Genomic DNA, 17321 nt, shown 5'->3' with positions numbered 1-17321 from the left:
GTGGGCCAATTTATACTTACCTGGGGCTTCCTCCCCAGGATGTCAAGGGACTTCAAACACAGGGCCGGGCCGAGGCAGAGGCTGGAGAGGCTCCAGCCTCAGGGCGCAGTGTAGGAGGAGGCGCACAATTCATTCAGCTGTTATTCCTAATTGTGTATGAAGTAGAAAGAAATAAGAAAAGGGGATACATAGCAGTGACTGCAAGCCAGATAACTAGATATTAAGGTGTTGGGGAGGTTGTGGGCCCTGTGGCCCTCTTAGTCTAATAGCAATCCGTGTGTGACAGCTGGGGTGGGAGGGATGCAGGGGCGCACTTTGGTGTCTCAGCCTTGGGTGCTGGAGGACCTTGTCCCTGCTCTGTCCAAACACCACCTCAGGGGGCTGGAGGGAGTTACTATACAAAATGTGTTTATCTGCTACTGTTGCTGCCACACTTTCACCAAGTTTGCAGAGCTTATGCAAGATATTTTCTCGTCTCAATATTACCAGCAGCTCTTTCATGATCCTTATTCTCCTCACTATTGTGTCTCCAACTGACACAAACATAAAGCACTTGCTTCCTCACTGCGGCCAAGACAGGCTCATAAACTGTCAGTAAAGACATAATTAAATTCTGATGCAACAATTTACAGTCAGCTAATTGGAATCACGCTGCAGAAAACAAAAACACTGGCTGAAGACAGCAGCCGAGGTGGGTAATATAGACTACTATGAGGAGACTGAGACAAAATAGTAAACAAGTTCACTGAACGTTCATCTGTCTGCACATAAAATATTTACTGCTCCAATGGGCCCATTTCAGTGTGTCCTGCTAACGCCTTGTAAGGTAATAGTAGTAGCAGAAGTCAGCAATGAAGGCAGAGAGTTGACAGTATGACTACTAGCAGAAGTAGTGTTGTTGGAAGTAATAATAGCAGAACTGGGAGGTGTAGTAGTAGTAATACAGTGACAGTGGTGCCATTAGTCTCAGGGCCATTTTTAAGCAAAGGCATTCCAGGCCATTGCCTGGAGGACCATTGTTCCTGGGGGGCACCATGCTCCTGATTAATCCATGCCCCTGAATGAAGCCACACCTCCCAGTTGAAGCCACACCCCCACCAGTGTTTGTGCCTCCTTCTGTCCCTCTTTGTGCCTTCCTCTGCCCCAGCCCCCCTCCTCCGCTCCCCCAGCCCAGTGTGTAAAGGCAGAGTATAGTGAAGCAGAAGCTGTGCTCTCACTTCCCTGCTGGAGTCCAGTACTGTGCCTGTGTGACCATCCTGTCTGTTTTATGCTCCCTCTAGTGCTGACTCTCCTCATGTTGTGTGGAATCAGGAGATGCTGGGCACTAGGGTGAGTGGTGAGCGGACAGGCGGAAGCACAGCACTGAACTACAGCAGAAAGGTGGGAGCACAGCTTCTGCTGCACTATACTCTGCATTTACACACTAAGATGGTAGAGAGTAGGAATGGGACGTGCAACGAAATGCAACAGAATTTTTTTGAGGGGGGGGGGGGGGGGGGGGTGACAAAAAACTTCTTGCCTAGGGTGATAAAAAAAAAAATCTACAAACGGCCCTGATTAGTCCTATTGGTGGCAGTAATATTAAGAGTAGTGATGGAAGCAGTGTTTGTGGTAGGGGTATCAGTAGTGATCGTAGACATGGTTGCAAGATGAGCAGGTGGTAGAATAACTGGTAGCAGTGGTGGACATGGTGGTAGTGGTAGCACTAGAAGCTACAATAAGGGCAATAAGGGAGATGGCAGTAGGTATAAGTAGTGGTAGCAGTAATGGTGGTAATAGCAGTAAAGGTAATCGTGGTGATAGCAGTGTAGGTAGTGGTATAGCCAGTGGCGTAGCTAAGAAGCTGTGGGCCCCGGTGCAAGTTTTACAAGGGGCCCCCCAAGTGCTATATACATAACAAATGATACGGCGCACCAAAACCAATCAAGGACAACCATAGTGTCAGAGGTGCAGTAAGGGGATGGGGAACAGTGTGTTAATGGTTACTACTATTCAAAGCATCTCTAGAAGTGATTATTATCAGCACAGGACCAATAAAGAGTGAATACTGTGGTTGAGGGAGGGCCCCTCTGGCCCAATGGCCCCCGATGCGGTCGCTACCTCTGCACCCCCTATTGCTACACCACTGAGTATAGTAAAGGTAGTAATGGTGGCAGTGGTAGCAGTAGAGGTTACAGCAATGGCAGAAAGAGTGATAGAACTAGTAGTGGTGGTGGCAGTGCTGGTGGTGATAGTAGTAAAGGTGATAGCAGCATTGGTAGTAGTATCTATGTAGAGCAGGCCTTCTCAACCAGGGTTCCTTGAGTACTGTGCAGGGTTTCTCTGGCATTTCCCCCATCGTTGGAGAGGTATAATAGAGCACATTATAATAGGTGGTACTTCAACAAGAAGCACTCAATTAGGGGTCAGAAGACAGTATAATGAGTGGCAGGGGGTGGTGAAATAAGTGCTTCCTTGAGATCCCAAAGTTATTTGCAGGGTTCCACCAGGATAGAAAGGTTGAGAAAGGCTGATGTAGAGAGATTAGGAGTGGCTACTTTAAAAAAACAATCCCAGAGACAATGGGAGCCCTGATTGTTCAGTATTTTATATAACATTTAGGAGGCGGTACTCACAAAAGAGGTTCGCTACTCGCTACCAACCAATTGAGCTTATTGGAGAATAACCGTCTCTACTCGGGTACAGGGTCCACCACTGTACTACTACAGCCGCTCCCTCGAGAAAAAAAAGGCTGTAATTTGCCAGCTGAAATTAGATGGCAGGAGGCCGTCTTCCTATGGAGGGTAAGCAACACAACGTGGGAAAGAGGCGCCCAGGAAAGACAGAATACATTAAAATCCTTAAAACAGAAAAATTAGAGATGGCTTACCTCAAAGATGACATGGGTATAAAGGATATGAAGTTTATTTGCCTAGTGCAAGTAAACTTTTCTTATCTTATATAATCGTGCCATCTTTGAGGTGAAGCCACCTCTAATTTTTATATTCTAAGGATTTTAAAGTATTGCATCCTTCCTGGGGATTACGAAGTAAATCAGCGCCGGGAGACTTGGGCACAGGATACAGCCGATATACGGCTTATCCTGCTGCTGCACAAGTCCCGGCAGTGTTAAATACTATTCCCCCTCCAGGTCCATGTGAATGGTAGGTAATAATGTAATTTGGCTTCCAGGTATCGCTGGCGGCTGGATTACAGTGTTTTAAAAGTAACTTCAGCTCCGTCTTCTGATGGCACCGAAGTTACTCACTGAGCGCCGATTTAGCCGTAATTCCTATTATGCTCTTTGGTGGCGTCGGCTGAGCCCAAATCTCCTGTGCTGGATTCCATAACTTCATTCCTGGGTGCCAGTGGTGCTCACCGCCAGGTCGTGATCACGCTTACGCGTGGATTCACGACCATGTTGACGCATTCCGCCTCGGACACGAAAATCCGTGAATAGATTTTCAACCACGAAAATCTACTTCGGCTTCGCGTGAATGCGGACAGAAATCCGCATTCACGCTCGTGAAACCCGGCGCTGAAGTCGTGGTTTGCGGAAATGCGTCAAACTATGCGGAAGTGACACATTGCAGGCCAATCAGAGTGCCCCAGCCAGGCCCTAGCAACCAATCACAGGAGGGGAGCTATGCCCTCCCCTCCTGAATATAAAGCGGTGACCATGATGGAAAAGCTCTGTCCTTGCTAGACTGTGGTGCTGAGAGGATTATCTCCAGGCCATTGTTGTTTGAGCAGGTGCATTTATTGTGTTAAAAACAAAGCATTTTTTTTGCTAACACTGCTCTTATACTGTACACAGTTAGCTAGTCAGTGAGTGATTGCTGTAGTTAGTTGTAGTCAGTGTAGTGTAGTGGGAGTGTGGGAGTCTAGTGATTATTTAACTGTGTGTAGTGCAGGCAGGTTCAGTGCTGCAGTGTAGTCAGTGTAGTGGGAGTGGGGATTATCTGTGTGTAGTGCAGGCAGGCAGGTTAGTGCAACTGCAGTGTTCACTTGTATATTCCAGTGACAGTTATACACTTGTACTATTTGCAGGCAGCCAGTCACACCGCCGGCGCCGCCACTCTCTGCCAGCGCTGTTCATTCATTCTGTCAGTGACCTTGTGCCGTGCCCAGTGCCCACTGCTCGCTCGCTGGCATATGAGCATCTCATTACACAGTGTGACATCCTTGTGTGCCCACTGCATCCTTCAGTGACCTAGTTGTATATCCAGTGCCCACTGCTGTGCCCACTGCATCCTTCAGTGACCTTGTGCTGTGCCCACTGCATCCTTCAGTGACCTAGTTGTATATCCAGTGCCCACTGCTGTGCCCACTGCATCCTTCAGTGACCTTGTACTGTGCCCACTGCATCCTTCAGTGACCTTGTACTGTGCCCACTGCATCCTTCAGTGACCTAGTTGTATATCCAGTGCCCACTGCTGTGCCCACTGCATCCTTCAGTGACCTTGTGCTGTGCCCACTGCATCCTTCAGTGACCTAGTTGTATATCCAGTGCCCACTGCTGTGCCCACTGCATCCTTCAGTGACCTTGTACTGTGCCCACTGCATCCTTCAGTGACCTTGTACTGTGCCCACTGCATCCTTCAGTGACCTAGTTGTATATCCAGTGCCCACTGCTGTGCCCACTGCATCCTTCAGTGACCTTGTGCTGTGCCCACTGCATCCTTCAGTGACCTAGTTGTATATCCAGTGCCCACTGCTGTGCCCACTGCATCCTTCAGTGACCTTGTACTGTGCCCACTGCATCCTTCAGTGACCTTGTACTGTGCCCACTGCATCCTTCAGTGACCTTGTACTGTGCCCACTGCATCCAGTGATTCATTACTAGCAACATGTCTGGCAGGGTTTCGCGGGGTGAGAGGAAAGGGAGTTCAATTGCCTCAGCCACTTCTGGGACTGCTCCACGTCCAGGGAGAGGACGCCCAGCTGTACGTGGTCGTGATGCAGCAGAAAGGGGGGCAGCAAAGCATGGGCCGAGTCAGCGGACGCCATTGTCCAAATATTTTAAAGTTTCTGGTCCCCGTGTGGTGGTTGAGCAAATGGAACCTGACGTACTCATAGACATCATGACTTCCTCCCAGATTCTACTGTGAGCACCACTCCAAGCAGCAGCAGCAGCAGCCAACGTCCCACGCTTGTTGTGACATCCACCCCAGCACCCACTGGTCAGCAGCCCTCCCAGGATGACAGCATTCTGTCCCTCAGTCCGGCTTCTGGGAACCTGCTGATGCAAGAAGCTCAGGACTTACTGGGGACTGATGTGGCAGAGATTGAGATCGGGCCACAATCACAAGCGTTGTTGAGTTCTGGTGATGAAGAAGAGGGGTCTGTGTCTGGGGATGTAGGGACAGAAGAGGAGGCGGTGGAGTCAGAGGAAGAGCTGGATTATGAAGATGCTGATGATGATGACGACGTTGTGGACCCTAACTATGTGCAGCCTGCTGAGTCCGTGGAAGAATGGTCAGAGGCAGAGCAGGATGACGAGTCACCTCGGCCTAGGCAAGGATATCGCCATATGTCAGGCAGGGGCATCGGCAGCAGTGGGCGTGGAGGAAGTAGACAGGACACTGCTTCAGCCGGCACCACCACCATGCAACCCCCGGCAACTACTACCACACATTGTTCCGCTGCACCCTCTGCTAGTGGGGGCCGCAGTAAATTAAAGTCACCAGTGTGGGATTGCTTTGAGGAATGTACTGATGACAAAAGGTATGCAGCGTGCAGGTTATGCAGCAAAAGATTGAGCCGTGGGAAAAGTCTGAGCAAGATGGGTACCTCATCCCTCCAGGGCCACCTGAGAAGCCACCACTGCCGCGAGTATGCGGAGTTTAAGAGGAAGCAGGCACTGCTGGTAGGGGTTCCTGAGAGCAGAAGGCCCACCAGCGCAGCAGCATCATCCCTCCCTCAGGGTCGTGAATCCCCCACAGCAGCAGCAGTAGTAGCACGCAAGCGCTCTTCCACCTCGGCTACTCAGGACACAGACATTGAGGCTGGCAGCCAGTGTTCGTCTCTCTCCTCTGTCTCCCCTGCATCCCAGCGTCGTCAGACCCTGCTGAGCGACACCTTTCAGGGTCTGACCAAGCCTCTGCCTCCAAGCCACAGGCAGATCCGCAAACTAAATGGCTTGCTGGCCCGGGCCATGGCATCACAGCTGCTTCCCTACTCCCTGGTGCAGGAGTGGAGCGCCATGCGGACGCTGCTCCAATTTGGCATCCCCGAGTGGCAAGTCCCCAGTCGCCACTATTTCAGCAGGAGCGCGATCCCAGCACTCCACAAGTTTGCAGTGGAAAACGTGGCCCGTTCCCTGGACTACTCTGTGGGCAAGCGGGTCCACGTGACCATGGACTCGTGGAGTAGCAGATTTGGGACAGGTCGCTACCTGTCCTTTACGGCCCACTGGGTGACACTGATGGAAGGGAGGGAGGACAAGAGCGCATCAGCTCAGCTAGTGGTGCCACCACGCGGGATCAGGGGGGATGCAGAAGGGTCCTGTCACGACACTCCCTCTGCACCCGGAAAGCAAGCCCACCTCGGCAGCAGCAGCGCCAAACCTCGGCACTGCCAAGCCCTTTTAACATTGGTGACCCTGGGGAAGGAGAGGCTTACGGCCACCAACGTCCTGACCGCCCTCAGGAAGCAGGAGCGGAGGTGGCTGACCCCCAGAGGCCTGGAAGTGTGGTATGTGGCAGCCGATAACGGGGCAAACCTGGTGGCAGCAGTGCAGCAGGGAAACCTCCAGCACATCCCCTGCTTGGCCCACGTGCTCAATCTTGTGGTGCAGCGCTTCTTGCGCACCTACCAGGGGATGAGCGAGCTGCTGCAGGATGCCCGGGCGGTGGTACGCTTTTTCCGCCTGTCAGCCACTGCCTCTGCACTCTTGTCCACCTTACAGCAGCAGTATGGAAGGCCACAACACCGGATGATCATCGACATGCCAGTTTGCTGGAATTCGACTCTGGCCATGTTGGAGCGGCTGTGTCAGCACAGGCTGGCTCTTAGGGCCTACATGCTAGACCCAAGTGTCCCCAGCAACCAGCAAGTCCCCATGATTACTGCCACTCAGTGGACACTGATGCAGCAAGTATGCCTGGTGCTGAGTCCCTTCCTGGAGGCAACCAAGATGGTCAGTGAGGAGCGGGCCTCTGTGTGCCAGTGGGTGCCCTTGGTTTGTCTACTGGAGCAGGCAATGGACAATTTAATTGAGCGTGGGGATGAAGCCCTGAGGCAGTTGGAAGAACAGGAGCAGATGGCAGCACAGTCCAGCTCAGAGGAGGGCTCACAGCAGGTAGTGGAAGAGTTGGAGGTCCCTAACCTGAATGAGGAGGAGGAGGAGGAGCAGAGTGCAGCAGGCGTTGTACGTGGATGGCGGTTTGAGGAGGACAACGACATGGCACAGGAAGAGGACAGGCATGCGTTATGGGACAATGGCGAGGAAGATCTTGCTGGCAGGGCCCACTTGTTTCCCATGGCTGTGCACATGTTGCGCTGCCTTCGCAGGGACCCCCGGGTGATCCAGATGCGTTCAAGGGAGGACATCTGGATTACCTTGATGCTTGATCCCCGTCTGAAGGGGTAGCTGGGAGACTTAATGACGCCATCCACCACCAAGCAACGCACAAGGGAGTTGAAGGAGGCCCTTGTGCGCAGACTACTGGAAGCATTCCCCCAGCCTTCCACCCCCACTGTAACTGCTCTGCCAAGCCAGCAAGAGGTGCCTGCCATTGCCACTAGCAGCACAACAACAACCACCAGCAGCAGCAGCAGCAGCAACTGGCGCCCCGGAGACCTGAAGAGCCTAAGCAAGAGCCTGTATGCAGTTCAGCAGCCCAGAACAGAGGTGCCTGCCACAGCATCCACCACCAACCAGCACAAGCAACGACTGACCACCATGGTGTCTGACTATATGGGGTCATCCAGCGGGCTCAATGACACCGACAGCCCCGTGGACCCCTTGGAGTACTGGGTCAAGAGACTGGACATCTGGAGCGAGCTTTCCCAGTACGCCCTGGAACTCCTATCCTGCCCTCCTTCCAGTGTCCTCTCAGAGAGATGCTTTAGTGCGGCCGGTGGCGTGGTCACAGAGAAGCGCTCTCGGCTCTCCCACGCCTCTGTGGACAAACTCACCTTCCTGAAAATCAACCAGGCTTGGGTGGAAGGTGAGTTCCTGGCCCCTATTGTCGGACACAGGGGGACATGAAGTGGCTGCTGCATGTGCTGTTGTTAACTATGCCTGCCTTTATAAAGACATTTACTACCTGCCTAGTGCCTACCTTGGTTAATTTTTTGGTGTTATGGTACTACTACCAGTAAGTTGCCATGGTCCTCCTTCTGAGCTGCTGAACTGACCGCCCGCTTTGTCCTCCTGACTCAGTCGCTACTACACTCTGCGTTCACACTGCCCGGGTCACTGGGTGCATTTAATTTTTTGGCCAGCACTATGACGCTGTGCTGCTACTACTAGCACCAGTATGTTGCCATGGTCCTTCTGTGCTGCTGCTGCTGCTGCTGCTGCTGCTGCTGCTGAACTGAACGCCCGCTTTGTCCTCCTCCTCCTGACTCAGTCGCTACCACGGTACCACCAATGTACTCTGTCTGCGTTATCACTGCCTGGGTCACCGGGTGCATTTCATTTTTTGGCCAGCACTATGACGCTGTGCTGCTACTGCTACTACTACCACCAGTATGTTGGCATGGTCCTTCTGTGCTGCTGCTGCTGAACTGACCGCCCGCATTGTCCTCCTCCTCCTGACTCAGTCGCTTCCCGCTGCTGCACTCTGCGTTCACACTGCCCGGGTCACTGGGTGCATTTAATTTTTTGGCCAGCACTATGACGCTGTGCTGCTACTACTAGCACCAGTATGTTGCCATGGTCCTTCTGTGCTGCTGAATTGACCGCCGGCATTGTCCTCCTCCTCCTGACTCACTCGCTTCCACCAATGTACTCTGTCTGCGTTCACACTGCCCGGGTCACCGGGTGCATTTAATTTTTTGGCCAGCACTATGACGCTGTGCTGCTACTACTACTACCAGTATGTTGCCGTGGTCCTTCTGTGCTGCTGAACTGACCGCCCGCATAGTCCTTCTCCTGACTCAGTCGCTACCACCACTGCACTCTGCGTTCACATTGCCCGTGTCCACTGACAACTCTGCTGCGATGTCATTGCTAATTGCTGCAAAAAAAAAACCAAAAAAAAATTACAAAAACCTCTCTGGGGCCTTTTTGGCGTCAGCCACTCATCCTCCTCCAGCGGTACCTTCGCCGCCAAGTGCCATTGGAACTCGCCTTCACCTCTTTGACTGCTTAACGCGTATATCCCTTTTTAAAACCACTTATTACTAATTAATAGCCCCATTTAAAGTGTTGATTTCACTTTAAAATCCATTTTCTCTAGAAAAAAAAAATTTTGGGGATTTTTTTATGTTGAAGTTATGTTGCCCCTTATCACCTCGATAATCCATGCTTTTTGGGGGACTGTAGCATGTATGGGGGCTTTGTTATTAACGTTAAAAGAAAATCCGCCTCCGGGCGGGAATCCACGCGTGATTACGCCATTTACGGCAGAAAATCTGCGTGGTTGCGTGGACGCGAACGAAAATCCGCATGCGGCGGGGCCGAATGCGGATTTTTTTTTGCAACCACGCGGATTTCCGAATTCGTGGATGAGGCACATCCGAGCATCCCTGCTGGGTGCCTCTTTCCCATGTTGTGTTGGCAGTAGTGTAGTAACGGTAATAGTGATGGGCCCATTTCCACTAGAGCGAATCCGCATGCGTTGTCTGCATGCGGATTCGCATAACTAATACAAGTGGATGAGACTGTTTCCACTTGTCAGTTTTTTGGTGCGTTTTTCTGTGCAGGATTTTTCTGCACGGTAGGGCCTGCAGAATTCGCCTGCGTGTGGAATGCAGGCGATTCGCAGGCAATGTATTTAATAGGGGAAACCGCACATGCGTTTTTAATGTACATTGAGCCAGGCAGTGACATGGTTAAAATCGCTGATAGCCTGCCTATGCGAAATCGCATGCGAAATCGTGGCAAAAATCGCATGCGGAATCGCATCCGCATGCAATTTTGTCAGCGGTGGAATCCCAGCGATTCGCACCGCACTAGTGGAAACGGGCCCTAGCAGACGTTACATAATTAGTTTAGTTGAAAAATGATATCTGTCCATCAAGTTCAATCAGAAAAAAACAAAAACACCATCCTGAACCTGCACATATCCGAGTTGATCCAGGGGAAGGGGAAAAACCTTACAAGGTCTGGGCTAATTAGCCTTAAAACTGAAAAATTCCTTCCCAACTCCAAATGGCAGTCAGATAAATCCCTGGATCAACTCTCCCAGGAGTGACCTAGTAATTACAGCCGAGGATGCTCATCAATGCAAGAAAAGCATCCAAGCCCTTTTTATATGCAGATATAAAATTTACCAGAACTACTTCCTGAGGTAAGATGCTCCAGATATTAACCACTCTCACTGTGAAGGACTCGTTTTTAAATAGACGGTGAAAACTTTTTTCCTCCACACGCAGATCATGTCCCCTTGTCGTCTGTACAACCCTAGGGACAGAAGTCTTATCTGCCAAGCTTTTGCATTGCCCTCTGATGTATTTATATTTGTTAATCCGGTCACCTATCAGTTGCCTCTTTTCCAAGCTAAATAAGCCCAGTTTGTCCAACCTTTCTTGGTAAGTGAGCTCTTCCATCCCTCTGATTCATTTAGTTGCCTGTCTTTGTACCCGTTCTATAGTGTGGTGCCCTAAACTGAATCCCATACTCCAGATGTGGCCTCACAAGTGATTTATACAGAGGGAGTAGTATACTAGCTTCTCAAGATATTCCCTGTTTTATGCATCCCAGAATTGTATTGCTTTAGGCCCCGTTCACACTGCACGCGTTTCCAGCCGCGTTTTGGAAACGCGTGCAGGAGGCAGACACGCACGACATCAGACAGTGCATAGAGTGCACTGTTTGATGTTCACACTGCATGCGTTCCGGACCTGTGCGATCCGGGAACGCATGCTGCACGCATTTTTTGCAAAAACGCGTGGCTGTCCCATTCACTTTTCAGTGATGGGATCAGCCATGGAACGCACACAAACGCGGATGGCGTGCGTTCGCATGAGTTGCGTTCCGCACGCACGGCTATCCGCGTTTGTGATGTGAACGGGGCCTTAGCTACCGCTGCTTGGCATTGTGTACCAATAGGGGTATTTGGAGAAGTGGTGATAATATTGGTAGTATTGGTGGCAACAGTGAAAGTACAATGAGGAATGTATCCTTCATGCTTTTAGAAAATATATTTTACAAAGGTGGTGCTATAAATCAGAGTGCTGTATTGTGATAGTTGGGTGTTTTGTTACTTTGGCCGCCTCCCCACCATAACCTGATTGGCTAGTCCCCACGTGTGGTTATAGCAACGGACGAGCCGTCACTGGATAATCATGGCAAAGCTTCGTACCTGGTTTCTTGTACCAGCCATATGGAGAGGTTTCCATCCCGGCATCGGGAAAGCTGCAATTTATAACATAGAAGGAGCTTTCTGTGGCTTCCGGACAAGACTGCACCCCTAAATCAGCCACCATTACACACTGCCTCTCCGGACCTATAAAACACAACATTTCATAACCACATAAATTAATAACTCCAGAGCCTCCTATATTTATCATAAATTATTCTACTTGTGGATTGATTTGATACTTCTTAATACATTCCCAAAGGTGGACTTTAGTTGGTCCACTTTCAAGCTGCACAAATGTGCATAATCCTATATCAACTCGGAATAATTTGCATCTCATTGTGAACAAGCAGAACTCTGGTTAAAATGGATCCGAGATGAAAAACTAATAAGTAACTTGTCTATATATATTATCTAAAGTTTAGATAGATTACACAGCAAATCAAGCTGCAAACAGCTTCAACAGTATATGATTATTTCTTCCTATGATACATTGAGAGCGACCACGTTCTGCTTGTAATCATTACACACAGGCAAGCTGTTCTGCATCTCCAGCCCTCAGCCTGTGAAAACTTAACTCCCCTCTCCTCCTCTCTACTCCCCTCTGCCTCTGGCTAGTAACACCTCCTCCTCCTGCCCAGACTGAACTCCCATAAGCCCTTACTGCAGTGCCAAGACACTGGAGAAGCTGTGGGCGGGGCTTGTTTAGTTTATAGTGAATTAGAGTATTAAAACAAAAAAAAAAGTATTTGGCTTGAGGAATGCCCTATAAACTATATGAAAGGAACATAATTATGCAATGAGTAAAAGTTTATCTTAGATCCACTTTAAAAAGAAAAACAAGAATGTATGATGTATAACGTATTGTATGTGTAGTATGGATAATAGAACATTAGTAGCAAAGAAAAGAGTCTTATATTTTTATTTTCAGTTATATATTTATATTTTTTATAACATTGCATCATTCGGACATATTTGCAGTTTACAATGTACACTTTATTTTAAAGCTATAAAACAGAGCAGAGATAATGACCCTTTGAACTTTCCTGCAGTAAAACCTTATCTCAAGCTGTCTCTCACTGTTTCTTGGCTGTTGAAGTGCTCCAGAAAACAGGACTGTATTTCCCTCAGTGGGTGGAATAGTTTAAGCCTCATCTACACGGTACAATTTCCCATTAGATAGATGGATCTATTAGATAGATCTAATAAGAAATATCATCGTGTGTAGACGTCCAAATTGTTTCAGATCAATTTTGCGATAGATTTTTTTTTTTTTGATAAGTACCCAAAATCTATTGCAAAATCTAACGCAATCCGATTGGACCGGTTGGAAATTATCTAATACACAGGTGTCGAACTCCAGGCCTGGAGGGCCAGATCCATGCCGGTGTTTAGGATGGACTGAGAATGAGAGTAATGTGTTCTACCTGATGGACCACACCTTTCCTGATTCAGACCCATCAATTCATATGAGCTGTATCAAAAATGTGTGAGGATCTCGGCCCTCGTAGGACCGGTTTGACATCCCTGATCTAATAGATCCATCTAATGGAAAATTGTACTGTGTAGATGAGGCTTTAGAGAAGCTATTGTGCATAGATAACTACTGACTTTTCCTGTACTGAATAACAATACGAGACTATTTTCTTTGGTACTAATGTTCTATTTCTTAGCTGTACTATCCATACAATTCCTTATCTCATAAGTTTATTTTCGCTTCAGTGTTACTGTAAAGCGGGGAGGCAGCAGACAGCAAATGATTCTGGGATTGGGTTTGGGGGATTGGATAATCTCTAATTACATCCTTGAACATTAGGAAGCCTTGTTTGTTGGGCTCAGGGCAGCCATCAAGGGGGGGACAACTGACACTGCAGTGAGGTGCCCAGGGCTTCCGGGGGCCCTGCCCCCCCCCCCCCCTTCCCCAAGCGCTGGAAGGGCTGGCTGTGGGCCTGTGGCTCACTAACCAGCACACCACGTTCCAGCACTGATAGAAGTGACATCAGCACGTGAACGTGGGGAGCAGATTAGTGGGCCCGCTACAGCAGACTTTCTATAATAGGGCACCACCTATATCTGACTACAGTCTACCTATACTGGGCCAACACCTATACCTGGCTACCTATACTGGGGCTGGAACCACCTATACCTAGCTACCCATACTGGGGCACCATCTATACCTGGTTACCTATACTGGGGCACCACCTATACTTGGCTACTTATACTGGGGGAACCTATACCTGGTTACCTATACTGGGGGCACCTATACCTGGATACCTATACTGGGGCTGGAACCACCTATACCTAGCTACCCATACTGGGGCACCATTTATACCTGGTTACCTATACTGAGGCACCACCTATACTTGGCTACTTATACTGGGGGAACCTATACCTGGCTACCTATACTGGGGGCACCTATGCCTGAATACCTATACTGGGGGCACCTATACCTGGATACCTATACTGGGGCTGGAACCACCTATACCTAGCTACCCATACTGGGGCACCATCTATACCTGGTTACCTATACTGAGGCACCACCTATACTTGGCTACTTATACTGGGGCACCATCTATACCTGGTTACCTATACTGAGGCACCACCTATACTTGGCTACTTATACTGGGGCACCATCTATACCTGGTTACCTATACTGGGGCACCACCTATACTTGGCTACTTATACTGGGGGAACCTATACCTGGTTACCTATACTGGGGGCACCTATACCTGGATACCTATACTGGGGCTGGAACCACCTATACCTAGCTACCCATACTGGGGCACCATTTATACCTGGTTACCTATACTGAGGCACCACCTATACTTGGCTACTTATACTGGGGCGCTTATAGCGTGCTACCTATACTGGGGTGCTTATAGCTTGCTACCTATACTGGGGCACGTGTACCTGGCTAGGGCATGGGGGAGGAGCTGAGACAGAATGGAGCAAGAGGTAACACAGGGGGATAAAAGAGGCAGCACAGGGAAACAGAGGCGGACAAAAGAGGCACAGGGGGAAAAGAGATGAGACGGGAACATGAGGTCACACAGAGGGACACAAAAGAGGCACAAACTGAGGTGAGACAGAGGAGGACAAAAGAGGCACAGGAAGAAAAGAGGAGGATCAAAGAGAATGGATAAAGGATGAGAACGGACCTACAAGTCCCTATCTCATTTGTTAACCGGGGACTACCTGTATTTTGCTAGTATTTGGCTCCATCATCATATTGTGCATGCCGCTTTCTTCAGTGTCTGAGACATGCATATTTTTCGCAGCAGTGCACAGACATGGGGGTGGGGTGGCTAGTGGGCGGGCACAGCAAACAGTGGGTGGGCCCAGGGAGGGGGGGCCCAGGCTTGATGATGTGTGAGGGGCCCCAAAATTTCTGATGGCGGCCCTGTGTAGACCTCTGTGTGTTACACGTATCTCCTGTGTAGCGGGATTACAGGTGTTAATGCTTTGCCCCGCAGCAGTGGAGAGCGGCCATATTGTGCTCCTCTCGCTGCACACCTGCTCTCAGACATCTCTCTCTCTAGTAACTTCAAAGAGAAAACAAAATACATCTAATCCTTCCCAAAGCTGCCTGCCAGCGAATGTAACACACATTCACAGCAAGCATGTTTTATACTCTCACTACTCTGGTAAACACAGATCTAAAGAGTACACAAGTCAATTTCAACCTGTGGGCTGAATAGGGTGATAGTAATGTTACAGCGGACCTGAACTCAGAACTTCCTCTCTGCTCTAAAAGATAAGCAACAACATAATAACGTTTCAAGAAACATTTCTTTGTTACAGCTGATAAAAATCTTGCAATAAATTTGCAGTGTGTGTCTACTTCCTGCTTTCATGGAAGCAGACATAGGGTTAACAACCTATGTTTACAAATTAGCAGCTCTGCCGAGGCAGCCAGCTGACACAGCTGAAAGATCAAATAACAGTTGTGATTAGTCAGTGATGAGGGGGGGGGATTAGACAGGCTAAACTCAATAAATACATACAAGGGGCATTTCTCTGTTTTTCTTCTATCCTGTGCAAGAGTTCAGGTCCAATTTAACCAGCACAATTAGTTTAAATAAGTTAGACTGTTAACTGGAGTAGGTGGATTACCTGTCCTTATAAGGAGGGCCATTTTTTACGTGTTTTATGGCACAGACATGAAAACCTGTGAGTCTACCCCCTCCCTTCCCCTACGTTCGCCTGTACTTTATGGGGAGGGTAGGGGAGTGGCTAAGTGGAGTATATCAGCCAAGGTGGTACATGTAGGTGGTAAAATCGGTCAGTTTCAGTCTCTGGAGATATATCTTCCCTGAATGTCAGAAATAATACCCCCTTCCATCAGGAACCTGCCGATGAACACATTTTTGGGATTTCAGAATCTAGTAAACAAGCCGGATGCCGCTATGTACCTTGTACACCAGATCTTCGTACGTATCCGAACCCTCTGCAGCATGGGTCAGAGTCACAGTACAGCTCACACTGGAAAAAGCTGAAAGGGACACAGAAAACACACAAGTTATTGAACTAATGTTGCTGGATATGCTTCGTATATTTCTTCTACATAGTGTAAATTGATCCTGCGATTGTGGTGGCTTCTTTTTGGGACCGGACTAAACTAGTGGCTAACAGCAAACTCTAAATGTTTATCTACCAGTTCCAGATAGGAACAGCGTGGAATGTCTGTGCTTTATGTGCAGATCAATACAAGGTAAACAAGCGGACATAGGATTCTACATAAATCCTTAAAACCTATAGAGTGGAAATGAATGAACTGATTTTTTCTGACCAAAAGGTGAAACTTCCATTTAAAGTGGATCTGAGATGAAAAACTAACTATAACAAGTAACTTGTCTATATATCTTATCTAAAGTTTAGATAGTTTACACAGCAGCATATCTAGCTGCAAAAGTTTCAAACGTTTTTGATTATTTATTCCTGTGATACAATGTGGGCAGCCATGTTCTGTTTGTCACATTGTCACAGGCTAAGGGCTGGAGATGCTATCAGCTTGTCTGTGTGTAAATTCAGTCCCCTCTCCTCCTTCCTCCTCCCCTCTGCCTCTGAAATCAATGGCTAGTAACACCTCCCTCTCCTCCTGCCCAGACTGTGCTCCCATAAGCCCCTGCTACTGTCGGAAAATGCCAAGGCACTCTGTAAACTGTGGGCGAGGCTTGTTTAGTTTATAGGGAATTAGAGTATTAAAACAAAAACAAAAAAGTATTTGGCTTGAGGAATGCCCTATAAACTATATGAAAGGAAAACAATTATGCAATGAGTAAAAGTTTATCTCGGATCCACTTTAAAGCGTGAGTGGCAGTAGAATCAGTGAGATCTGCTCAGTAACTTACCCCTTAGACACACTGGCCCCGGTCACTGGCACTATGTTTCGCACTGTGATCTCCGTCAGCTTCCGGTAAGGTAGTCGGGTGTAGAAATGTTTAACCTTGTCGCTGACCGTGTCTGCAGAGAGTAAAACACACCGGCCCTGATCACCATGGCAACGATTACAGTAGGCCTTATTCCCCTTTACATTACTTCACTTTTGTCGGCATATGCAGTTTGCCTAAAACTGTGCTGATCGTGGTACCTTGTTCATTTGTGCCTGGATATCTGTTAAGCAGTGTGTTCTGCCCTTGGGAGAGGATAGACTGAGCACGTGGCAGCTGCTGGTACTTGTGCTGGGAAATAACAACAGCAGTTGTCGGGCACGATTTCCCAGCATGCTCCACTGCTAATGACCAAAGATGGACTTATGCTTTTTCTTCGTCTGTGCCAGCTTTCTTGTAGCTCCCCTTACATGTGGAGCCCCCTTCTCATTGCATGGGGGGGTAAAAAATTAATACATTGCAAAGTGAGAAGTCAAAA

At 48.8% G+C, this 17321-nt stretch overlaps 1 protein-coding gene across 2 annotated transcripts in view; it reads right to left on the bottom strand.

Moving 5' to 3' along the window:
• The window catches only part of TG (thyroglobulin), a 329528-nt gene that overhangs the window by 165289 nt on the left and 146918 nt on the right, over nt 1–17321 (bottom strand). For both annotated transcript variants that reach the window (XM_068238045.1, XM_068238046.1), the window contains 3 exons: nt 16805–16916; nt 15866–15945; nt 11457–11600 (listed from right to left, as the gene is read on the bottom strand). In XM_068238045.1, the coding sequence (XP_068094146.1) occupies nt 11457–11600; nt 15866–15945; nt 16805–16916 (336 nt within the window). The remainder of the gene's footprint in view (nt 1–11456; nt 11601–15865; nt 15946–16804; nt 16917–17321) is intronic.

Source organism: Hyperolius riggenbachi, chromosome 5, assembly GCF_040937935.1.
Source record: "Hyperolius riggenbachi isolate aHypRig1 chromosome 5, aHypRig1.pri, whole genome shotgun sequence".
Classification (NCBI taxonomy): domain Eukaryota; kingdom Metazoa; phylum Chordata; class Amphibia; order Anura; family Hyperoliidae; genus Hyperolius; species Hyperolius riggenbachi.
The sequence above is the reverse complement of the archived record's forward strand: the minus strand, read 5'-3'. Positions and strand labels throughout refer to the sequence as shown.